General features: G+C 42.5%; 1 protein-coding gene across 3 annotated transcripts in view; it reads right to left on the bottom strand.

Annotated features, from left to right (window-relative positions):
- HHAT (hedgehog acyltransferase) overlaps window positions 1-27,496 on the bottom strand; it is a gene marked incomplete at both ends in the record, with an annotated part of 350,098 nt that overhangs the window by 312,956 nt on the left and 9,646 nt on the right. For all 3 annotated transcript variants that reach the window (XM_082832662.1, XM_082832660.1, XM_082832661.1), the window contains one exon: window positions 23,287-23,354. In XM_082832662.1, the coding sequence (XP_082688788.1) occupies window positions 23,287-23,354 (68 nt within the window). The remainder of the gene's footprint in view (window positions 1-23,286; window positions 23,355-27,496) is intronic.

Here is a 27,496-nt window from a genome sequence, read left to right as displayed (position 1 = left end):
AGGTATGTGGAGAAGTGAGCTATAAACAATTAATAAAGCTGCTAAACAAGTTAGGGGTCATGACCAAAAAAAAAAAAAAATTAATAGAATGGGATGACTAGACAGCAAGTTATACAAGCTCATAAGATTTCCCAGCTACAAACTATGCTAATAAATCATGCATCTCATTAGTGTCACTCCTCCAGAACACCAAAAAGACAAAGTCACAGTAACACGGAGAAAAAACAATGATCCCCAGTCCTTTGGGAGCCACGGCCCCTAAAATGGCCCTCATGCTCGGAGAATTTGCTTTCTTCTTAGGAAGTCTTCACACATTCAAGAAAACTCATTAACATGTAACGTCTCTGTGGTGGGCAAATACTAGCAAACTACAACTCCAGATGGAATCCCAAAATGTTGAAGGTCCCCAGTGCAGAAGGCCAATTAAGAATGGTAAGAATAATACAAGAAAGAAAAAGGAAAAACTGACATTTTTGCCATCCATCTAGGGGGGAGGAGGGGAGCTTTTCATAATCCCACATACCATTTCTCTCCTTGAATTTTACACACTGCATGAAAGACCAGGAAAGTGAGCAATCAGAGTATGTGGAAGGATTCTCCCATGTATCTTTTCAATCTGTCCCCTTTGCCCATTAGCTGGCTGCCCAAGCTCTCAAAGAGAGACCTCCCTGTGAAATAGTAGAAAATGTATATTGTTGACTGCCCGTGGTGCCTAGCACAGAACTTCTGAAACCTTGGAATTTCCTGTGATAAGAGCACTAGGAACACCTTTTGTTTGAATATTTGGTCTTTGACCCTGGTTCCTGACACAAAGCTTCTAAATCCCCTGGAATTTCCTGAGGAACAGCAGTGTCTTTTGTTCTAATAAGGTGACTTTTAGTGGGCTACTGGATGCGGGCTGGTCACCAGAAAGACCAAGCCGGGATTAGAAGCTTGGAATTTTCAGCCCCACTCCCCGTTGTCCAGAGAACGGAGAAGGCCTAGAAATGAAGTTAATGATCAATCCTGCCTACGTGAGGAAGCCTCCATAAAAATCCCAAAAGGACAGAGTTCAGAGAGCTTCCGGATTGGTGAACACATAGAGGTCCTGGGAGAGTGACGCTCTCGGAGAGGGCATGAAATCTCCATGCCCCTTCCCACATACCCTGCCCTATGCATTTCTTCCATCTGGATGATCATCCTTTATTACATCCTTTTATAATAAACCAGTAAACAGTAAGTTAACTGTTTTCCTGAGTTCTGCGAGCTGCTCTAGCAAATTAATTGAACCTGAGGAAGGGGAGGTGGGAAGCTCCGATTTAAAACCAGTTGGTCAGAAACAAAGGTAACAAACCAGACTGGCAGTTGGCACCTTAAGGGAGGTAGGGGGAGCAGTCTTGTGGGGTTGAGCCCTTAACCTGTGGGATCTGATGCTGTCTCCAGGTAGTGTCAGAATTGAGTTAAACTGTAGGACACCCAGCTGTTTTGCAGAACTGCTTGGTGTGGGGAAACCGCACACACAGCTGGTGTCAGAAGTACTGTAAGTGTGGTAGTATTATGAGAGTAAAGGAGAAACACAGGAGAAGGGAGGTTTTCTATACCTTTCCCTCCCAAAGCATCCCTTAGAATTGTCAGCCATCACAGTAGCTGAGATACCTCCAAGGCTGGGAATGCAAACAAACAAAAACAAGATCCAAGGCTCACCACTTCTTCCGGGCACATCTCCACCAACCATTCCCCCACAGTGCATTGCCTCAGCCATCTCTCTGCAGAAACTTATTTGTTATTAAAATGACTTATCTTTTTTTTTTTTATCATTTCTGAATTTATTTTAAATACTTCAACACAGAGACTTCTAGTTCCAGTCAAGATACAATGAACACATTTCTCCCTAACCCACCCCCCCCCACTAAGGACAGCTAAAAACCCTGGATGTAATTATAAAACAAACATAAGAAGATTCTGAAAGATGGAAAGAAGAAGGCAGACTGGCTAGGGACCTCAGGACTTGAGGAATAAATAAAATAAAATAACTCATTGGATGGACTTAATAGCAGAGGTAGATTACAGAGGAAAGAAACACTGAGCCTAAAGATATGTCAACAGATATTACACAGTCTGAATAACAGAGGAAAAAAATAGGCTGAAAAACAAACAGAGCCTCAGGGACCTGTAACCCGGTTATAAAAGGTCTAACATTTGTGTCATTGGAATCCTAGAAAGAAAGGAGAAAAATGTGGGGATGAAAAAATATTCAAAGAAATAAAAACTAAAAATTTCCCAAATTTGCAAAAGGAATAAACCTAAAGATTCAACAATCTGAACCCAATCAAATTAAATATACCAATTAAAAGACAGAGATTGGCAGAATGGACTTTTAAGAAGCAATCTAACTCTATGCCATCTACAAGAACTTCACTTCAAAATAACGATATAGGTAGGTTGAAAATAAAAGGCTAGAAAAGGATATGGCCTACAAATATTAATCAAAAGAAAGCAGGAGTGACTATATTAATATCAGATAAAGTAGATTTCAGTGAAAGAAAATCACCAGTGTCAGAAAGGATCATTAAGTTATGATAAAACAGTCAATCCATAAAAAAGACATAACAATCCTAAATGTATATGCACCAAACAACAGAGCTGTAAAACATATGAAGCAAAACCTGATAGAACAGATAAAAATAGACAAATCCACAACTATAGTTGGAGACTTTAACACCTTTCTCTCAGCAACTGATAAAACTACCAGACAGAAAATCATTAAGGATACAAAAAAACTTACCACTACCAACCAACAGGATCTAATCAACATTTGTAGAACATGCCATTCAACAACATCAGAATACACATTCTTTACAAGTACCCATGGAACATTCATTAAGATAGACTATATCCTGGGCCATAAAACGAATCCCAACAAATTTAAAAGAATTTCATCATACAGAGTGTATTCTCTGACAACAATGGAATCAAACTAGAAATCAGTATCAGAAACGTAATAGGAAACTCTCCAAACACTTTTCTAAATAACACAAGTCAAAGAGGAAGTGTTGAGGGAAATAAAAAATAAATAGAACTGAATAAAAACGAAAAGACAGGGACTTCCCTGATGGTGCAGTGGTTAAGAATCCACCTGCCAATGCAGGGGACACGGGTTCGAGCCTTAGTCTGGGAAGATCCCACATGCCATGGAGCAACTACTGAGCCTGCACACCGCACACCTAGAGCCCGTGCTCTGCAACACCTAGAGCCCGTGCTCTGCAACAAAGAGAAGTCACCACAATGAGGAGCCCGTGCACCACAATGGAAAGTAGACCCCACTCGCCACCACTAGAGAAAGCCCCACGCAGCAACGAAGACACAACGCAGCCAAAAATTAATTAATTTTTTAAAAAATGAAAAGACAATTTATCAAAATGTATAGCTAAAGCAGTGCTGAAGAAAATACAAAACACTTAACAGTTACATTAGAGCAAAAATCTCAAAATTCTAAGCTACCACCACAAGAAACTAGAAAATGAGAAGCAAAACAAACACAGAGCAAGCAAGAAGAAGGACATAAAGAGCAGAAATCAATGAAATCAAAAACAGAAAAAGAGAGAAACCTCATGAAACGAAAAGCTCGTTCTCTATAAAAATCAATACGCTCACAAATTTCCAGAAAACAAGCAAAAAATAAAGAAGAAGATGACCCAAATTACCAAAATCAGGAATAAAAAGGGGGCTACCACTACAAAGTCCACAGACATTATGAGGATAATAAGACATACTAAGAAAAACTCTATATACATAAATTTGACAACTTAGATTAAATGGCCTAATTCCTCAAAAAGCACAAACTACCAAAATTCACCCAATAAAAATATAACATTTTGGCCTCCCTAAGGTTCTCAGCCCCTCTCAGACAAATCACGGGGCAGGCCCTGAACCAAGATGGTGGAATAAAAAGGACGTGCTCTCACTCCCTCTTGTGAGAACACGAGAATCACAAACAGCTGCTGGACAGTTATCGACAGGAAGACACTGGAACTCACCAGAAAAGACACTCCACATCCAAAGACAATGGAGAAGCCACAATGAGACAGTAGGAGGGGCACAATCACAGTAAAATCAAATCCCATAACCACTGGGTGGGTGACTCACAGACTGGAGAACACTTATACCACAGAAGTCCACCCACTGGAGTGAAGGTTCGGAGCCCCACATCAGGCTTCCCAACCTGGGGGTCTGGCAACGGCAGGAGGAATTCCTAGAGAATCAGACTTTGAAGGCTAGTGGGATTTGAATGCAGGACTTCAACAGGACTGGGGGAAACAGAGACTCCACTCTTGGAGGGCACACACAAAGTAGTGTGCACATCGGGACACAGGGGAAGGAGCAGTGACCCCAGCAAAGACTGAACGAGACCTACCTGCTAGCGTTGGAGGATCTCCTGCACAAGCAGGGGGAGGCTGTGGCTCACCGTGAGGACAAGGACACAGGCAGCAGAAGTTCTGGGAAGTACTCCTTCGCGTGAGCCACCCAGAGTCTTCCATTAGCCCCATCAAAGAGCCCAGGTAGTCTCCAGTGTTGGGTTGCCTCAGGCCAAACAACCAAAAGGGAGGGAACCCAGCCCTACCCATCATCAGAAAAGCAGATTAAAGTTTTACTCAGCTCTGCCCACCAGAGCAACAGTCAGCTCTACCCACCACCAGTCCATCCCATCAAGAAACTTGCACATGCCTCTTAGATAGCTTCATCCACCAGAAGGCAGACAACAGAAGCAGGAAGAACTACAATACTGCAGGCTGTGGAACAAAAACCACATCCACAGAAAGACAGACAAGATGAAAAGGCAGAGGGCTATGTGCCCGATGAAGGAACAAGATAAAACCCAAGAAATACAACCAAATGAAGTGGAGACAGGCAACCTTCCAGAAAAAGAATTCAGAATAATAATAGTGAAGATGATCCAGGACCTCGGAAAAAGAATGGAGGCAAAAATCGAGACGATGTAAGAAATGTTTAACAAAGACCTAGAAGAATTAAAGAACAAACAAACAGAGATGAACAATACAATAACTGAAATGAAAACTACACTCGAAGGAATCAATAGCAGAATAACTGAGGCAGAAGAACGGATACGTGACCTGGAAAACAGAATGGTAGAATTCACGGCTGCGGAACAGAATAAAGAAAAAAGAATGAAAAGAAATAAAGACAGCCTAAGAGACCTCTGGGACAACATTAAACACAACAACATTCGCATTATAGGGGTCCCAGAAGGAGAAGAGAGAGAGAAAGGACCCGAGAAAATATTTGAAGAGATTATAGTCGACAACTTCCCTAACATGGGGAGGGAAATAGCCACCCAAGTCCAGGGAGGGCAGAGAGTCCCAGGCAGGATAAACCCAAGGAGGAACATGCTGAGACACATAGTAATCAAATTGGCAAAAATTAAAGACAAAGAAAAATTACTGAAAGCAACAAGGGAAAAATGACAAATAACATACAAGGGAACTCCCATAAGGTTAACAGTAGAATTGTCAGCAGAAACTCTACAAGCCAGAAGGGAGTGGCATGATATGCTTAAAGTGATGAAAGGGAAGAACCTACAACCAAGATTACTCTACCACGCAAGGATCTCATTCAGATTTCACGGAGAAATCCAAAGCTTTACAGACAAGCAAAAGCTAAGAGAATTCAGCACCACCAAACAAGCTCTACAACAAATGCTAAAGAAACTTCTCTAAGTGGGAAACGCAAGAGAAGAAAAGGACCTACAAAACCAAACCCAAACCAATTAAGAAAATGGTCATAGGAACATACATATCAAAAATTACCTTAAACGTAAATGGATTAAATGCCCCAACCAAAAGACACAGGCTTGCTGAATGGATACAAAAACAAGACCCATATATATGTTATCTACAAGAGACCCACTTCAGACCTAAGGACACATACAGACTGAAAGTGAGGGGATGGAAAAAGGTATTCCATGCAAATGGAAATCAAAAGAAAGCTGGAGTAGCACTACTCATATCAGATAAAATAGACTTTAAAATAAAGAATGTTACAAGAGACAAGGAAGGACACTACAGAATGATCAAGGGATCAATCCAAGAAGAGATAACAATTACAAACATTTATGCACCCAACATAGGAGCACCTCAATACATAAGGCAACTGCTAACAGCTATAAAAGAGGAAACCAACAGTAACACAATAATAGTGAGGGATTTTAACACCTCACTTAAACCAATGGACAGATCATCCAAAATGAAAATAAATAAGGAAACAGAAGCTTTAAATAATACAATAGACCAGATAGATTTAATTGATATTTATAGGACTTTCCATCCAGAAAGAGAAGATTACACTTTCTTCTCAAGTGTGCATGGAACATCCTCCAGGATAGATCACATCTTGGGTCACAAATCAAGTCTCAGTAAATTAAGAAAATTGAAATCATTTAAAGCATCTTTTCTGACCACAATGCTATAAGATTAGAAACGAATTACAGGGGAAAAAAACGTAAAAAACACAAACACATGGAGGCTAAACAATACGTTACTAAATAACCAAGATATCACTGAAGAAATCAAAGAGGAAATCAAAAAATACCTAGAGACAAATGACAATGAAAACACGATGATCCAAAACCTCTGGGATGCAGCAAAAGCAGTTCTAAAAGGGAAGTTTATAGCTATACAAGCCTACCTCAGGAAGCAAGAAAAAATCTCAAATAAACAATCTAACCTTACACCTAAAGGAACTAGAGAAAGAGGGACAAACAAAACCCAAAGTTAGCAGAAGGGAAGAAATCATAAAGATCAGAGCAGAAATAAATGAAATAGAAACAAAGAAAACAATAGCAATGATCAATAAAACTAAAAGCTGGTTCTTTGAGAAGATAAACAAAATTGATAAGCCAGACTCATCAAGAAAAAGAGGCAGAGGACTCAAATCAATAAAATTAGAAATGAAGAAACAGAAGTTACAACAGACACCACAGAAATACAAAGCATCCTAAGAGACTACTACAAGCAACTCTATGCCAATAAAATGGACAACCTGAGAGAAATGGACAAATTCTTAGAAAGGTATAACCTTCCAAGACTGAACCAGGAAGAAATAGAAAATATGAACAGACCAATCACAACTAATGAAATTGAAACTGTGATTAAAAATCTTCCAACAAACAAAAGTCCAGGACCAGATGGCTTGACAGGTGAATTCTATCAAACATTTAGAGAAGAGCTAACTCCCATCCTTCTCAAACTCTTCCCAAAAATTGCGGAGGAAGGAACACTCCCAAACTCATTCTAAGAGGCCACCATCACCCAGATACCAAAACCAGACAAAGATACTACAAAAAAAAAAAAAAATCAGAGTTCAATATCACTCATGAATATCGATGCAAAAATCCTCAACAAAATACTAGCAAACAGAATCCAACAGCACATTAAAAGGATCATACACCATTATCAAGTGGGATTTATCCCAACGATGCAAGGAATCTTCAATATATGCAAATCAATCAATGTGATACACCATATTAACAAACTGAAGAATAAAAACCATATGATCATCTCAATAGATGCAGAGAAAGCTTTTGACAAAATTCAACACTCATTTATGATAAAAACTCTCCAGAAAGTGGGCATAGACGGAAACCACCTCAACATAATAAAGGCCATATAGGACAAACCCACAGCAAACATCATTCTCAACGGTGAAAAACTGATAGCATTTCCTCTAAGATCAGGAATAAGACAAGGATGTCCACTCTCACCACTACTGTTCAACAGAGTTTTGGAAGTCCTAGCCATGGCAATCAGAGAAGAAAAAGAAATAAAAGGAATACAAATTGGAAAAGAAGAAGTAAAACTGTCAATGTTTGCAGATGACATGATACTCTACATAGAGAATCCTAAAGATGCTACCAGAAAACTACTAGAGCTAATCAATGAATTTCGTAAAGCAGCCGGATACAAAATTAATGCACAGAAATCGCTTGCATTCCTATACACTAATGATGAAAAATCTGAAAGAGAAATTAAGGAAACACTCCCATTTACCACTGCAACAAAAAGAATAAAATACCTAAGAATAAACCTACCTAGGGAGACAAAAGACCTGTATGCAGAAAACTATAAGACACTGATGAAAGAAATTAAAGATGATACCAACAGATGGAGAGATATACCATGTTCTTGGATTGGAAGAATCAATATTGTGAAAATGACTATACTACCCAAAGCAATCTACAGATTCAATGCAATCCCTATCAATTTACCAATGGCATTTTTTACGGAACTAGAACAAAAAATCTTAAAATTTGTATAGAGACACAAAAGACCCCGAATAGCCAAAGCAGTCTTGAGGGAACAAAATGGAGCTGGAGGAATCAGACTCCCTGACTTCAGACTATACTACAAAGCTATAGTAATCAAGACAATATGGTACTGGCACAAAAAGAGAAACATAGATCAATGGAACAAGATAGAAAGCCCAGAAGTAAACTCACTCACCTATGGTCAACTAATCTATGACAAAGGAGGCAAGGATATACAGTGGAGAAAAGACAGTCTCTTCAATAAGTGGTGCTGGGAAAACTGGACAGCTACATGTAAAAGAATGAAATTAGAACACTCCCTAACACCATACATAAAAATAAACTCAAAATACATTAGAGGGCTTCCCTGGTGGCACAGTGGTTGAGAGTCCACCTGCCGATGCAGGGGACACGGGTTCGTGCCCCAGTCCGGGAAGATCCCACATGCCGCGGAGCGGCTGGGCCCGTGAACCATGGCCGCTGAGCCTGCGCGTCCGGAGCCTGTGCTCCACAGCAGGAGAGGTCATGACAGTGAGAGGCCCGCATACCGCAAAAAATAAATAAATAAATAAATAAATAGATTAGAGACCTAAATGCAAGACCAGACACTATCAAACTCTTAGAGGAAAATATAGGAAGAACACTCTTTGACATAAATCACAGCAAGATCTTCTTTGATCCACCTCCTAGAGTAATGGAAATAAAAACAAAAATAAACAAATGGGACCTGATGAAACTTCAAAGCTTTTGCACAGCAAAGGAAACCATAAACAAGACGAAAAGACAACCCTCAGAATGGGAGAAAATATTTGCAAACCAATCAACGGACAAAGGATTAATCTCCAAAATATAGAAACAGCTCATGCAGCTCAATATTAAAAAAACAAAAAACCCAATCCAAAAATGGGCAGAAGACCTAAATAGACATTTCTCCAAAGAAGACATACAGATGGTCAAGAAGCATATGACAAGCTGCTCAACATCACTAATTATTAGAGAAATGCAAATCAAAACTACAGTGAGGTATCACCTCACGCCAGTTAGAATGGGCATCATCAGAAAATCTACAAACAACAAATGCTGGAGAGGGTTGGAGAAAAGGGACCCCTCTTGCACTGTTGGTGAGAATGTAAATTGATACAGCCACTATGGAGAACAGTATGGAGGTTCCTTAAAAAACTAAAAATAGAGTTAACATATGACCCAGCAATCCCACTACTGGGCATATACCCAGAGAAAACCATAATTCAAAAAGACACATTGCACCCCAATGTTCATTGCAGCACTATTTACAATAGCCGGGTCATGGAAGCAACCTAAATGCCCATTGACAGACGAATGGATAAAGAAGATGTGGTACATATATACAATGGAGTATTACTCAGCCATAAAAAGGAACGAAATTGGGTCATTTGTTGAGACATGGATGGATCTAGAGACTGTCATACAGAGTGAAGTAAGTCAGAAAGAGAAAAACAAATATCGTATATTAACGCATATATGTGGAACCTAGAAAAATGGTACATATGAACCAGTTTGCAAGGCAGAAATTGAGACACAGATGTAGGGAACAAACGTATGGACACCAAGTGGGGAAAGCGGCGGGGGGGGGTGGTGGGGGGTGGTGGAGGTGGGGGTGTGATGAATTGGGCGATTGGGATTGACATGTATACACTGATGTGTATAAAACTGATGACTAATAAGAACCTGCTGTATAAAAAAATAAATTTAATAAAATTCAAAAAATTTAAAAAATATATATATATATATATATATATATCATTTTAACCATCAAACAAATGGAATTCATAGTTTTAAAATCCCTAAAAAGAAATCTCCAGTCCCACGTGGTTTCACTAAAGAATTCTACCTGACACCTAAAGAACCTCTCTGTAACAGGGGAGATACTGCCAAACTCATTTTCTAAGTCTAGTAATAAACACATGAAATCTGAAATTAAAGATACAAGACCATATATAATCAGTCAAAAATCAGACATAGACAGTACTCAGAGAGAAAGAGAGAACTACAGTCTAATATCCCTCCTGAACACAGACAAGAAAAATCTCAGTAGAATATCAGCAAGTGTAGTCCAGTTACATATATAAAAAAATTATACACCATGATCAAATGGAGTTTATCCCAGGGATGCAAGGCTGGTTCAATACTCAAAAATCAATCAAAGTAATGCAACATATTAACATTTTCTTAATTAAAGAAGAAAAATAGCATCATCATACCAATTGATGCAGAAAAATCATCTAACAAAATTCAATACTGATTAATAAAAATTCTCAGAAAACTAGGAATAGAGGGAAACTTTCCCCCCTTGATAAAGAACATCTACAGAAAAACCTACAGAAACATCATACTTACTGGTGAATGACTGATGTTAATGGTTGAGACTGGGAAAAAGCCAAGGATGTACACTCTCATAACTCTTATTCAACATAATACTAGAAGTCCTAGCCAGCACAATAAGAAAAGAAAAGACGAGTCATAACAGATTGAAAAGGAAGACATGAGAATGTCCTGATTTGCAGGTGACATGACTGTTTACACAGAAAAACTCAACAAGTCTGTCCAAAAAGAAAGGAAAAAAAAACCCTCCAATAAGGAATAAATGAGCTCAGAAAAGCCATAGGATATAAGATCAACATATAAAAGCCAACTGTACTTCTATATACTAGCAATGAACATGTGGAAATTGAAATTTAAAATGTAAAACCATTTATAATCACTCAAAAAATAAAATACTTAGGCATAAATGTAACAAAACATGTATAGAATTTGTCTCCTAAAAACCACAAAATACTAATGAAATAAATCCGAAAAGATGTAAATAAGGCTAAAGACACACTGCGTTCATGGATTGGAAAATTCAACATAGTGAAGACATCAATTTTCCAAATTGATCTATAAATTTATCAGAATTGTACCAAAATCCCAGCAAAAAGTCTTGTAGATATAGAAGAGCTTATTCTAATGCATATTTGGAAAGGCAAAGGAACTAAATGAGCTAAAACAATTTGGAAAAAAAGAATAAAGTTAGATTACATTACTTGATTTTAAGACTCACCAGTAATCAAGAAAATGTGGCATTAGTGTAAAGACAGGTACATACATCAATGGAACAGAAATGAAAACCCAGAAATAGAGCCACACAAGTTTGGCCAACTGATTTATGACAAAGGTGTGAAACAATTCAATAGAGGAAGACAGTCTTTTCAACAAAAGGTGCTGTAGCAATTGGATATCCATAAGCAAAAACATAATAATAATAAATCTCTACCTAAATTAACACAAAAATTAACCCAAAAGGGATCACAGACTTAAAGGTAAAATGCAAAACTAGGAAACTTTGTGGGGGGGAAAAAGAAAATCTTTGGGTCATAAAACTAGGCCAAGAGTACTTAGACATGACACCAAAAGCACGGTTCTTAAGAGAAAAAAAAATTAATAAACTGGATTTCTGTGAAAGACCCTACCAAGAGGATGAAAAGTCAAGCTACCGCCTGAGAAATAATATTTGCAAACCACCTACCTGACAAAGAACTAGTATCTAGACTATACAGAGAACTCTCTGAACTCAACAGTGAAAATAAACCAAACAATCCAAGTAAAAATGGGCAAAAGATATGAACAGAATTTCACTAAAGAGTATATAGAGATGACAAATAAGCCCATGAAAATATGTTCAACGTCTTTAACTATTAGGGAAACGCAAATGAAAACCATGATGAGATATCACTACCCACCTATCAGAATAGCTGAAATTTAAAATGTTAATAAGGCCAGATGCTAGTAAGTGTGCAGAGAAACTGAGTATCTCATACTTTTTTTGGTGGGAATGTAAAATGGTAGAGCCATTTTGGAAAACAGTTCATACAGTTTTTCATAAAATCAAACATGTACTTATCATACAATCCAGCAATCAAACACCTGGGTATTTATCCCTGAGAAAATAAAACTTAAGTTCACATGAAAACCTGTACACAAATATTCACATCAGATTTATTTATAATAGCCAAAAACTGGAAACAACTGAAATGTCCTTCACGGGTCAAATAGTTAAACAAACTGTGGTCCATCCATATCATTAACTAATACCCTGCAAAGAAAAGGAATAAATTACTGATACACACAACTTGTATGAATCTCAAGGGTATTAAGCTGGGGGCGGGGGAGGGAGCCAGTCTCCAAAGGTTATAATACCGTATGAGTCCATTTATATAACATTCTCAAATGACAAAATCATGAGATGGAAAGACAAAACTGTGGCTTCCACGGGTTCGGGATGGCGAGAGCAGGATGGGTGTGACCAGAAAGAGGCAGAAAGGAAGTTCTTTCTGGTTCTGTATTTTAACTGTGTTGGTGGTTAATGGAAGGAAAGGAATAGAACCACACTCAAAAGTCCCAATATACCACATACAAAAACTGCAGTTTCCGTGGTTGAACCAGGATGGGGTTTAAAGCCCAGCCACGTAGACCTCTGCTTCGCCCCCTAATGGTGGTTCCTGAGGCATGCTAGGAATACTATGGTATTTGCAGAATCTCAAAGTTGATGAGTCAGACTTCTCATTTGCATACCCACAGTACCCTGTATAGAGTACAATCCTTTCAAGTTTAAAAGAATATTCCTTTCAACTCAACATTTCTAACTATGAGAAGTTTGCTTACAAAATCCCTTGTACAAACTTTGAGCAGGAAGTGCCCTTGGGGATAAAGAGCCCCCATCAGTGAAGTAGGATCCGCGGTTACTGGAGAAATGAGCTGAGTAAACCAGCCTTATAGTCCGGTTTCTCTTCAGATAGAATAAATCTTTCGCCTTTTACTAAAGATTTCCGTGAAGAGAACTAAGTCTGAACGTTCCACAAACTTTTTGAGGCCTTGCTTTGGCAGGGCTAGTGTCTGATGTTGTAATAAAAGACATGATCTTTCTGAAATAACCCATCTTCCTGCCGCTTTCAACATGCCATTATTCCTCTTAACCTACAAGGTTTAGTATTATAAGAAGCTTATAGGCTAAGGTTTTATTGGTTTTCTACCTGAACTGTTCTGATTAACCTACACAGTTTTAGTATTATAAGAAGCTTATAAAGTTTTATTGGTTTTCTGCCTGAGCTGTTCTAGTAAAATGTCATAAATTTATGTCAAATGAATTTCCACTGATGAAGTGTTGACTTGCCAGTTGCCACTCACGTCAGAAACATTGGTTAAAACAACTGAACCGTTCCCCTTCCCTCCCCTATGTAATGAAGAATCTAAAATGTTGAAAACATATATCCTAAGTGATGGCCCTGAAGCCCCACTCAAAGGTCCTGTATTCAGTTCCAAGTTGGAAAGTATGTGGTGGTCTGATGCCAGATTGTCCCGAATCCCCAGTGCATGATGTCATAGCCACGAGAGGAACCTTAAATGCATGGTAGTGGTACCAGCTCCTAAAGGACAAAGAGCCTCCTGAAACTTCACCCAGCCCAGCAAACAGGCTGGTGTGAACTGGTTTCTACTGCTTGCCTAATAAATGTCTATATGTGTGATCAAATTTAGCTGGAGAACTGCCTTCATACAACCCACGAGCAAAATTATAACGGACTAACTAACCCTCACCAACGTGAACTTTTCAGCAGATACTGTGATCCTTCAAGTGGCTTCAGTCAGTTCCCCACACAAAGACACCACCCTTCACATCTCCCACGGGCCCATGATCTCACTTTTATCCTGCAGCTGCTTCTAATTTCTTTTTAACAGAGACTTATCAACTGTCATGTCATGATTTTAAAAGGTAATAACCTTTTAAAGAATGGTGACAGGCATCACTTTTAGGGAAGGTACTGGGAAAAGGAAGGGTTTCCCCTCCTCCCCCCTCCCCCATGTCTCTCCCCAAATTTCAGCTCTAAGCCGCTGCTGAACTCTGCTCCTTCTACTCTCAGAATCCTATCTGTTGGAGCACTCACATAGGATGTGTTGTGTAAACAACCTCCTCTACCCTGAGGGACTGTTCTTGACAATAAAAGTGCCCAAATGCAGAGTCCACATTCCAGAAGGGATGAGTTAGCCTCCGAAGGGTCCCAGTCAGAAATCCAGTTCCAGACATGGCTACAATTCAAATGATTTCAATACTGGTATTGAAAGCTGCACCTGAGAATTTATTGGCATTAAGGATGTTAGAAAGAAGTAATGTACAAATGAAGGAAGTGGTGTTCAACATAGGCAGTGGGTTAGAAATTTTCTCAGCCTCCAATAGCCTCATAAGGGTGAGGCATCAGAATCCCTGGAGCAGGCACCCAGAGCTTCAGAGAAAACAGCCCTCCTTCTAGCACCCCCTGTGCTTCTATGTCCCTTTACTTCATAAGGTTCCATTCCCCCTGTCAGACTAGCAGGGTGTCTGCTCCAGCCCACAGAGTAGAACTGCCTCAGCCTCAGATGAATCCTTCCTGCAGGGTGCTTGTTGGAGAACCTACAGACAGAGAACAGGTTCAGTGGCAGATTTTGTACCTGCCACTGAAGAAATAAATAATAAGTGTTTGCACATGTGGCAGAATTCAGATCTGAACTCTTTCCCTATGACGTACCACTTGGTAGTGAGGTTACAGGAAAGGAAGATATTTAACTCCTACCCACCTCCAACTACCAGAAGCTAATAAGAGTAAAACCAAAGAATTTGACTTTTGTTCAACAATCAGACAGACTCGGGTCGGTTCAAAACACTATCCTCCTGTTCAAGGCTCAGCTCAGATCCACCTCCTCTGGGGAGCCTTCCCTGGTCATTCCAAGGTTGGAAACTCACCTGGCAATTTTGGGCTGTACCAACCAGGGACACTCATAAAAATGGAAACACTTTGTTCAGTGTAATGCCGATTTTCAGGAAGGACACACAAACAGAGTCAGTTGTCCCAGCTGTGTACACCTGCTATCTCTTCAGCTTGACAGATGCTGCTGCCCTTATTTAAATAATTAGAGCATCATCCCTATTAAAGCCACATGGCAGCCTGGCATTCTCCGATGGAGTATTAGCTTCTTGAGGAGAGAAGCTATGCTTCTTACTTCCCTTAACCCACAGCACCTATAGAAAAGCAGTTGATTAGCAAAGAATTACTTGTAAACTGACCGGCCTGTGGCTGAGAAATGTCTCACTGCTCCAAACCTATATCATCACCTCAAGGTTTTACTAAGTAGTCATGGGGAACCTCTCTCTCTCTCAATCTGTTTCTTTTTCTCCCTTCTCTCCCTCCATACGTGTACATGCACACATACACACACCTGATTTTTCAGTCCTGCAGGGCTAAACCCTTGGTTCTAACTTCACCTTATCTTCTCCCGGCTCCTTCAAGAAACTTTATAACAAAATAAACAATATTTGGCAGGACTTCCCTGGTGGCGCAGTGGTTAAGAATACGCCTGCCAATGCAGGGGACACAGGTTTGATCCTTGGTCCAGGAAGGTCCCACATGCCGCGGAGCAACTAAGCCCGTGTGCCACAACTACTGAATCCTGCGCGACTACAGCCCGTACTCTGCAACAAGAGAAGCCACCGCAATGAGAAGCCCGTGCACCGCAACAAAGAGTAGCGCCCGCTCGCCGCAACTAGAGAAAGCCCGCGTGCAGCAACGAAGACCCAACGCAGGCAAAAATCGATCAATCAATCATTAATTTTTTTTAAAAAACCAATATTTTGCATGAGTTAGTAGATATAAAAGAGAGAGGAGGGCCAAGCAGGGGCCTTAGTGATTGAGCTAATAAGCAAATTTGATGCTTATCCATCTGCATTACAGACCCTATTTTCACATAAGGCAGAGAGCTTCCCTTTCCTGTGCTCCCCAGGAAATCACTACTGCCTCACTTTTCCCCCCGCCTAGTTGCAAATCTCCTACATATCAGGAAGGACATCCAGCAGGGATGAGACTAGACAAGAGACAGCGTACTGGCAGGTTAAGAGCAGGAGTTCTTCATGTAAACGAGAGGGAATCAAGCCCAACGCGTGCTCAAGAACCTTCCCTCCATTACTAGTCTTCTTGCTCTGACCATTTGGAGACTCCTCAGCCCACACCCTCTCTGCCTGGAGAGGCTGGCACAGGACACAAGAACCTCCCTCTGCTGAGCAGCCCCTCTGTGAAGGGGCAAAGCTGCATCCAGTCCTCTACTCATAAGGACGGGCTGAAAATTCACACAAACAGCCACACCACACGTTCACCTGTTGCCATCAGATGGAGGAAGGCAGACACGACCAGAACACCGCAATCATCTTGGAGGAGTTACGGCTGAATGAAAATGAGGTAAGGCCTACACTCTCTAAACCTGCCAGAGTCGAGACACGTGAAACAAAGCAAACATTGCCAGGGGGCCAATGATCCTTCACAGTAAGTGCCCAACCAGACAGCCATGTCCACCTTAACCCAACCGCCACTACTGAATGCCTGCTCCAGTGAGGCAGGGATGAAAGATCCTCTTACATCTAAAACAGGTAACTGCTCTATAACACAGGCTCGGGGAGGAGTCCTGGGAATGGAGCTCATAGAAGGGAGGAATCAATGCCAACAGGGGGAGGAGCCGGGGGGAGAGGCGTCAGGAAAGGTTTCACGTGGGCTGTTCCTTGAGCCGCAGGGAAGTGTGCCCAGTCTTCATGAGGATGACGGGGAGGAAACCTCAAGGCATCCTTGGGGAATGGCAGACGATCCTGTTATTTAGTAGCACGTGGTTACTACATGGAGATGAGGCTGCTAAAACGAGGTAGGGCCAGTGGACAAACGGGGCTGAATGTCAGCCACCGAGTCTGGACTTCATACTGTAAGAAATGGGGAGGAACATTATGAGATATACATTCCAGGACGTTAAGTCCAGGGATGCACAAACCTTGAGTGGGGGAGATCGGGGGAGGCGGGCAAGGTAGAGAAATGCCAAGGCTCCTCAAAGAGTCCTCAGAAGAAATGGCAATGGCCCCAACCCCTTCAGTAACCGTCCCTTGCCTTCTGAATAAAGTCCAGGCTCCACCTATAGCACCCAATGGCCTTTATGATCCAGCCCCTGTCTATCCTGTATCATCCCTTGCTCTCGCTCAACCTCCCAGCCAAACTGAAGGACTCTCTCAAATCCAGTCCTTAGGCCCGCTGCCCCCTTCACCCATCCTTCCCCAGTGCCTCAGCTCTAATTTCTGTGAGTCTGGGTTACAGGCACCTTCTGTTTCTGCATGCCCCGTGAATAGCTGCATCACTTACCTCACTGTCTCAGCATCAGTGTCCCCCGAATTCAGGGCCCAGTGAAGACAGAGCCTGGAAGGTCACAGCCCCCCAGCACCCAGCCTAGAAGCCTCTCACACAGCAGCCACTCAATGAATATTTGTTAAATGATTCAACATAGAGCTTGCTGAGGGTGTTTTTTTTTGAAGTATCAAAATACAGAGGAATTTATAAATAAGTTGAATATTAAAATCTTTATAGGTAAAATCTGAGTAGCTAAAAATTTTATCTTTACTTTAGAAACGACCTCTTCTCTCTTAACATTCAAAGACATAAGTGATCAAGCTTCCCTTCTCTGATCTTATCTTCTCTTTCTAACCTTCTTGGCAGGCACTGAAAATTCCTCTCTGATTCTACTTCTGAAAGAACGTCTCATTCACAAGTGGGCCCCAATTTCAGAACTGTCACAGGAAGAGATGTCCTCAGGAAAGAAATGAGTAATTGATTACATGTAAAATTCTTCATAATGCATTAGGCTTTTGAGAGCTCCTTTCAGTAGCAATCCATCGCCTTCTAGATTTAAACGTTTCTCTGTAGAACATTATCTCCTTGCCAGACAGGGGGAATCAACAAATCTTAGCTCTAAAGCAAGGACGTCACCATCCATGGAAGGACAAAATAATGACCACAGCAGCATGGACTGAGGATCCATTCTGTACCAACCACATACATGCTGGATGTTTTATCATCATCTCTTTCTCCACAATAAGACCTCCCGTTCCCATATTCCAAAACATAAAACTAAGGCTCAAATGAGGTGAATGATTTTCCAAAATGGAGCAAACTGCATTTTGAACTCAAGTCCATTCAACTCCACACCTGTGCTCTTTCCATTATAACAACTATCTTGAATCATAAGTAAAAATAGGGGCTTCCCTGGTGGCGCAGTGGTTGAGAGTCCACCTGCCGATGCAGGGGACACGGGTTCGTGCCCCGGTCCGGGAGGATCCCACATGCTGCGGAGCGGCTGGGCCCGTGAGCCATGGCCGCTGAGCCTGCGCGTCCGGAGCCTGTGCTCCGCAACGGGAGAGGCCACAACAGTGAGAGGCCCGCGTACCGCAAAAAAAAGAAAAAAAAGAAATAAAAGGAACACAAATTCATGATAATACAACCCAACATGGAGCTTCAGTCATGTCAGTTTGATTCAGAACCTACTATCTAGAAATATCAAGCAAGGAACATGGCCACTAAAAAGTTTCCTTCATGTTCTTGGGATATCTAGCAAGAACACTAGGCAAGACAAAAGGGAACCACCAAACACCGAGACAGATGGCCAGAACTGGAAAGGCATCGGGCTCGACCTGTCCCTGGCCACACACAGGTTCCCAGCGCAGGACTGCTCCAAGAGGCCACTGGAGCCCACGCGGGGAGGCACTTTCAAGCCTGGAAAAAGATACATCGCGAAACAGGATGCAAACGTCACAGCATATCTAACCCGAACACTCCTTGAGAGCTACACCTACGCAATCTCCCCCACCACAACTGGCGTCTCTCTCGGCAGAAACAAGCAGCTTTACACCAAAGGAATGATAAGACCCAAAGGTATTCCTGATTTGGGCTATAATCCTCCCTACCATAATCGGCAACTGGCAACCGGAGGACTGTGGTCAGACCCAGCAACCTTTCACTGTCCTAAGGGAAGCTTCCCCTTGAGTCACCATCACCCTGATACATTCGTCTCCTTTCCAACCACACTGAGCCCCTCTGGAAGAGCATCTTCTCTACAGATGACCTTGCCAAATCCCACCCATTCTGTGGAGCTCAGCTGAAGGTCTGCCCCCAGAAGCAGTGTGGGATTGCTTGTGCCCACGGTGGTCTCCCCCTGCTCTGACTGTCAACACTGTCCCACTCGGCATTCATGTACATGCCAATCAAGGTGAGCTTAGGACTGATGCATTTTACGCCAATGTTGCCACCTGGCACAGGGTTACTGTCTCCTGCAGTTAAATTCAGCAAAATACTCACCTACTCTGTCCCAGGCACTGAAGATACAGGACTCATTAAATCCCAGCCCTGCCCCTGTGAGATTCACAGTCTGGTGGAGGATAGATACTACAAGATAACACTGTACAAATATATTTATCATAATAGGGTACAAGATTCAATCCAAAGCATGACTACACATCACCCTGTTCATCTCCTTCAGATGATTTAGCTCAATCTGTGGCTGTTAACGTTTATTCATTTACTTACTGTTGGTCTGTCCCCACTAGGAGACACTGGGACAGGAAGTTTGTCTGTCTGGTTCACTACTATGTCCCTAGCACTCCACATGGACTTGGGCGCAGAAACACATGCGTTAAAAGCTGTATTTGTGGAAGGAGATAAAAAGAGAAGCAGAGAAGTGTCAGAACTATGCGCATTAAAAAGCCCAAGTTAAAGGTCCACGCAATGCTTCCGTGATAGGAGACACCTGGGCTCAGATGTGAGGTGTGAGTGAGGACCAGATAGGGAAGAGGTGGAGCACGATCCAGAGGAGGAAACAGGATGAGCAAAGGTAAGAAATGGCCAAGTCAGCATGACAAAGCCCTTAAATACGACTGCAGGCCAGCCGTTCTCAAAGAGAGGCGGTTTTGTCCTTAGGGGGCATGTGGTGACGCCTGGAGACATTCGTGACTGTCATGACTTGGGGCTACTGGCATCTACGAGGTGGAGTCCAGGGATGCTGCTAAACACCCTACAATGTACAAAACAGGCCCCCAAACAAAGGAGGTCAGCAGTGCTGAGGTTTAGCGACATTTAAAGGATGGACTGGTCGGAGGACATAAAAGCTTCCTTCTAAAGTTCACAATTTCTACTCATGCCTAATGTCACCTTTTGATTAGAATTTAGACCAGAATAGCGTTTGCTTGCCACCTCCCATAACCTCCAAAGGAAATACTCAGAACCTATTAGGCTTCTGTTTTAGCTACAATAAGACTTTCAGCAGACATCCATGAACCTCCTGTCACTACATATGGCCCCGGGTCTATTTTATGATCTTCACCAAGGACACAGAATCAATTTCCTTCATCTGTTGGCTATCCACCCTGGCTCATCATTTTCCCTCTAAATTCTAGGACTCCAAACTACTCATCCCCTATGCAGGGTAATGAGATACAGAAAGATGAGGACAAGAGGTGCTCAACACCATCAGATGAATGGATGGAAGGATGGTCAGCAGGACAGAGGAACAGAGATTTTTCAGAATAGAAAAAGTCCTTGGAGCTTTTATCTGAGCCTTGTGCACTGTTCCACAAAGGCAGGGTCGACCTAAACGTTGACATCCACTGCCTGTGCCCATCACCACAGGGGGCTGTCATGGAGAATGCACAGAAGAGGTCATGTCCCCAGGATTCTGAAGCTTTGGCAGGGAGTCAAGCAGCTGAACGTGATGGAGTGGTGGGAGCTGGGAAGTCAGCGAAGACAAAGCCCCTTTGTCTAGAAGCAGCAACACCCAGCAGGGCTGAGCCTACAACAATGAAATCCATGGGAGCTCCAAACCTGTCAGGGCCTGATCCTCGTTCAGCTTCTCATACTGCCTCACAGTTGCTTCTCTTCAGCGAAAAGTCTCTTAGTCTAAAATGAGTTTGCTTATTTTTGCCCCTGGCAAACAATTCAGTATTATCTGAAATGCCTGAATTATGACTCTAAAATTTTTTTTTTAAATCACCATTTTTTTTCTGTTGTAAGAGATCCAATAGCAGTATATTTCTAAAGAGTAGATCCCAGACACTCACAAGGGCTATCTGCTGTTGTAACCAGAGCAGGACCCCATGGGGCCTTCCCAGGACAAACCCCCCCCCCCGCCCACTGTCCTCCGCCTGTCTCGTCTGCAGAAAAACTGTAATCAAAGAGTAAGTTTAATCAGAGAAGTGAGAAAATGCAAAAGCAAAGGAAAAAGTCAAACAAGGCAAAACAATAATAGTTTAGCCATTAAACAAAGTCAAGGACCTTTAGTTTCTCCTCAGGGGCTATAGATATATTCTGAGCCGTATCCTTTGAGCTGTTTTGCAGATACTGAAACCCCCACCAGGTGGAAGAAGTTAACTATATGCTGCCCACAAGCACGTAGACCCCAGACCAATCAGAACCAGAAGGTTGATGATGTTGACTCCTGGTTGCCTCACCACCAACCAAGAATGTCCATGAGCTGATCACGCACCTTGCAACTCTCTCCTCAACACATAGCCCCTTCCTCTTTTCCCTATATAATTTCTGAACAAAACTTGGGGAGTTGGTTCTTTGGGACATGAGTCCACCTTCTCACCAGGATTGACAGCTACCTCAATAAAGCTAGCTTTCCTTTTACCCAACACTTATCTCTCAGTATTGGATTCCTGAGCGATGAGCAGCTAAACCTGAGTTCTGTAACACTGTGACAACTCAAGTTCCACTGTGACATAAAGCTTCCCAAATTTCCTCATCTCTGAAGTGGGCACATTACACGTCTTACTAATAATCCTAAAAAGGGCTTATTTAAATCAGAAACGTTTACAAATGGATTCGATGTATGAAAATTAAATTTATATCCAACTTTTCACGGAAATGTCTGGTGGGCAGAACAACTGAGAAGAGCATCATGCAGGGCAGGACATTCTTCCCAGCCCCAGACAAACATGAACCATGTATTTAATACGGTGGCTCTGTACAGAGCCAGAGCTGGAAGAAGAGGGACAGGTTACCCTAGAAAATCAAATGGAAATGGAAGCCAGTTTTCTTCAATTCTAAGTAAGATCCGTAACTCTCAAAGTAGGAAGATATCAATACAGGCAGTACCCAGTTTGGAAACGAATTGTCTTCCAAAGTTCATTTGTAAGTCAGGTGCTCCGAACCTGGAGTGCAAGCATCATTCTATGCTCCAAGCCAACCAACAAAAGCTGATTAAACTTACAATATACCTGGCACACTACACACTTAGAGCAAAAATAGTAAAAAGCAATGGTGTGATATCATTTTTTTAAACATATCCAAATGCCTAGAAAAACAAATACACAGCTCCTCACTAGGGTTGACCTGAACCCAAACTATGAGCTGAAGCTGGACGTCATGTGATCCAAGTCATTACTGAAATGGCGTCCTGGAAAACTGAAAGGGGAAGAATGAGAAAAACTCCAGACTCAAGAGGAAAGGGGTTCTGGTGGGACACAGAAAGTAGTCTAACATCTTGCAATCAAAAGAGGAGGGTCTGGTACCTACCCATGACATACTCTGAAGAACAGAAGTGCTAACCGTCACCACTAGGAGAGCAACAGCGGCCACCCTGCCAGCGATCTAAGCAGGCACAATGAGCTGCAGTGGAGGATAAATGGCCCACTGCCACCCGGAATCAGGGAGCAGGGGGGCGGGGGATTCCCAGCATGCTCTGCAGGGTGTGGACGGCCAGGGGCAGTAGAGACAGGAAGGAAACAGTTCCACAGTTGCCATGAGTTGGTATAGGGAGTGTCCAGGAGCCACATTTGACTCCAATAGCTATGGCTAGGTCAGGAAGGAACTTCCTAAACTTTACAAAAGTGAAATCTGCATGAACCGATAAGGTTACTGATCCACATCTCTAGTATTTTGAGAGGAGAACATGGGATGAGATAAAGACAAAGCACGGGGAATGCCTTTCTCTACACGGCACACTCGCACCTTTTACAGCAGGAAAGGTACTTAATGTCCAGTCGTTGCTGAGTACTATGGCTGGGTCAACGCCAAATACAAAAGTGATGCAAAACACTGAAACCGGGTTTGAAAATGGAAAAGCTTTATCACTGATCCACTCTGTACCTTCTTTAATCCTCCAAATAAAGTGTCAGTGTCCAGGTCAAATTCTTGGTCCAGTTCCTCTTCATGTTCTGACAAGAAAAACAGTGTGCATTAGTCACGAATCCAAATGAACCTGGGCTTGGTTTAACAGGAGAGGTACCAAAGGAAACTGGAATACGTCCTGGAAAAGCTGCCCGTGGACTGAGCTACAGGCATGGAAACATGTCACACTCCTTCATTTCTGTGACCTCAGTTCCTGGAAATACATGGTGGGGCTGATGGAAATGTCCCTTTAATTTGTCATAAGGGTCACAAAAGGAGAGGGATTAAGCGCAAAAGCTTCCAGCACAAGGAAGCACACGAGGGATGAGGGCAAATGCCCCACTTGTACAGATGGTGAAAAAAATTTTTAAACAGACCATGCCACAAAATGATGGTGATCATAGCCCTGTGATATAAAGCTAACAAGATTATTGATGGAATTGTATAATGGTAATACATATGCTTATAAGTAAACAGTACAATTGGTTTAAAACAAAAAATATTTAAAAATCTTATTCAAGTACTTCCTAAGGGTGAACAATAACCAGGCGCAGTGTGAAATAGTAGGAGTAACGCAGAACACGACTGGCAAGGCTTTTGCTCTCCTGGGACTTACTGTACACTGGACTAGAGAGACAAACAAATAATGAGAAATTACAATGGTGCTGAAGAATACCATGATATGGGAGGTAAGGAGTGCTATGGGGGTTGAGTCTGGGGTGTCTATTTGATGTCAATAGGCAGCTGGATGGGCATGGACAGAGCTCAAAACAGCGCCTCGGTTGGAGGTAAAGACTTAGGACTCCCCAGGGTAGTAATGAAGCCTCCAGAATGACTGAGATCACCCAAAAGGGCACAGACTGCATAGACATAGACAAGAAAAGAAAAATCCAGTGCTCATCGGACCAACAAACATACAGAAAACACAGAGGACCACAAAGGAGCTACCCAGAAAGATCAAAGGAAAACCAGGAGAGAGTGCGTCACTAAAACATAATCGTGAAATGATGCTGGTTTCAGAGTAGGATCAAAGGGCAGATTTACACACACTAGATGCAAACAGCACCCCCAGCCTCAAACCCCAGGCAACACTGCCCCCAGGAAAAGCACAAAAGGGAGGCTCATCGAGTCCTGGGGCCCAGTGTGCCACAGGGCGCAACTCCAGGTCACATTCACACTGAATTCCTTAAGGTCCAGGAGGTGCTGTGGCTGTGTGTGATTGCCCTGGTCCTTTCTGTTACAGCTGCACACAGGCCACGTTGTGTGCGTGTGTGTGTGTGTGCGTGTCTGTGTGTGTGCGCTGTGCTGTACACAGACTCAAGTTCCAAGGGAACAGCCCACAAACAAGCAACAAGCTACTATAATCCAACCAAGTAACAGGTCTCTCTGAACGCTAACAAAAACAAGGGGGGAAACCTCTCTGCTTTCCTGCCTCCTCTGTTTTGGCTTCACTTTCCTACAAAGTGCAACCTCCAGAAACAACAGAATTATGCAGAATTGAAACAAAGCAAAAACGTGAGTGCTTCTTTTTTAAAAGGGTACATTCCAAAGCCGTGAAGTTTACAAGCTAAGCAGCTGACTCCCCCAAATTAGGACACATCTCCCTCTAGTGGGAAAAAGGAATCGTATGCAGACATGAGAATTAAGATGAAATCCTGTCTGGCGCTGTCCAGTGGAAATACTATCTGAGACACATTTATAATTTTAAAGTTTCTAGTAGCCACACTTTAAAAAAATAATTTTTCAAAGTGAAATTAATTTTAGAATATTTTATTTACCCTAATATGTCCAAACATTATTTCAACATGGAATCAATATAAAACAATTATTAATGAGTTATTTTACATTCCTTTTTCTTACTAATTCTTCAAAATTCCATGGACACATTATCCTTACAGCACATCTCAATTTGAAGTGGTCACATTTCAAGAGCTCATTAGCCACGTGCGGCTATAGCAATGGACAGTATGGTTCTACACCAAAACCCCCCCTCAGCTTGTGGAGAGTTCCTACCAATCACCCTTCTCTGATTTCTTGACACAAACAAATGCTGTATGACGTACATTTAAATTACAACTTAGATCCTTTCATGATACTCTGGTGATCTCTGTCTTCAGACCATCTTGAATTAGCTGAAATGCATTGCTATAGAATTTGGTAGAGTTCTACCAAAGTTTGGTTGAATTCTACCAAATTTGGTAGAATTTGGTAGAACGGAAGCTGAGAAACTGTAGCAGGAGATCTTTCCGTGAAGGGTGACGACCCTCAGAACTTCTCTGATTATCCTGCTTAGGTGAGGACCCCACACCCTCACCCTTTGGGCAAGAATGAGATTTCATCATAACTCACATTCCCTCAAGCAAGAGGACGCTGCAAATGGAGAGAAGCCTTCTCTACCTGAGCACTTTTCTCTGCACCACACGGGCCTGACTGTGGGCAGAGCCAGCCCTTTCTTCTAGGTGCCCTGGTTCCACTTCCCCAAATTCAGCGCTCCACAAAACTGCCTGAGAGCAGAGAAATTAAGCAGTTTCTGCTGATGAGCCCTCAATACTACGTCAGCTGTTGATTCTTCCCCTGCCCTCCACCAACAACCACCACCCAACAATGGGATACATCAAAGCCCCATTCCACCTGCTGAGTGAGAGGGTTCGCATTTCAATCGCCAATGAACTGTGGTGGTAAACCGTTCACTTAAAGCCTCTAAACTACCTACCCTTTCACCCTCAACAGTGTGATGGGAAATCAATTCTGGTGTGGGGTAGGGGTAATTAGAGGGAAGGGGAGGGAAACACACACACACACACACACACACACACACACACACACACACACACACACACACACACACACACACCCTCGTCTGATACAAGCCGCTGTCGGGCACATGCACACCCAACCGTGGCCCAACTGTCCTGCTGTTTCTATGCATTTGAAAAATTCCAATCAGCTCCTATGGAGTCTTTATTTCTCTAGGAAGCCGGAGGATACAGCAGACCGTGGTAGTAAATGAGAGTGGGGGAAGGGAGCCGAAAAGATGGGCTTCTAAAGATAAGAGAATTGAATAGTAAGCAACTCTCAGATATGCACAGGTACATGATCATACACAAGAGGGAAGAAAAGGTGCTGGTTTTTCCATGAGATTCTTGAAGAACGTGGGCTCCTTCTCTCTTCTCTTCCAGTTCCCACTCAGGGAATAATAAAGTGGTTTAGAAATAGCCCAAGCAAAAACAAATCATATATGTAAATAGGACGCAAAGCGATATACACATAAATGACCTTCAAATCTCCCTGAAAGAGCTGCTCATCTGCGACTCCTTAGGAATTCTGGGGTCTATCAAGGCAGGCCACCAGGCACACAGTTTGCATGGGAATCCTTAGGGCTTCCTGGAGAGCCAGAAGCCCCAGACTAAGATGGAAACGCTCCAGTAAAGGAAAAGCCGTAAGCTTTGACGCAACACAGAGCAAAGGCTGGGGGAGCAGGGGGCCTGAGGAGTGAGGCGCTGTAGAGTCTAACACTGAGGGTTGCCTTCAAGTGCCCCCCAGCCCAGGGCCCGGTCCCGAGTGCTTGTGAGAGGTTAATCACAGGCTTTAAGAAAGCAGGCTCTCTGGAAGCCAACAAGCCCCTCCCTTGAGGATCAGTGTCAATCTAGGAAGAAAACACCAGTGCAAGCCTGAGAGGAACAGGTGGGCCAGGAGACTTGGAATTCCAGTAGGAAGGCAGCGACTTGACGGTTTCCTATGACCCTGGCCATAGGTAACATGGAAAAAAAAAGATCAAATATAACACGAAGCCCTGACAAATGGAACACTCGGAGTCTTAGCTGCACCACAGCACAATTAATGTTGGCTATCTAGACAGGCTGTCCAGACCTTGCCCCCTGCACTTGGGTCCTTTCACAAGGCTGTATTAACTGAAGGGCCCCTAGTGGTTCTGTCCATGGGCAGCCAGCTCACCTGGTTCCAAGGGCACCTGTACAAACACAGGACTGGTAGCCTTTGTTTCCCTGCCCTGAACTGGGGCCACCAGATAAGTAACCAGCCGTCTTGCAACCAAACTCCTAATCACAGAAGCAAGTGGGAAAAATTACCTCCGGATTGACAAAGCCTGTCCCCTGTGACAGGTTAGTATGTTGCATGAACGACATAAAAGAATTAATCCATAAATGAGCTGCTATAGCCTTTTCTCATA

Source organism: Leucopleurus acutus (assembly GCF_964270905.1).
Source record: "Leucopleurus acutus genome assembly, chromosome: 2".
In the NCBI taxonomy this organism is placed as follows: domain Eukaryota; kingdom Metazoa; phylum Chordata; class Mammalia; order Artiodactyla; family Delphinidae; genus Leucopleurus; species Leucopleurus acutus.
This window is presented reverse-complemented; position numbering and strand designations above follow the sequence as displayed.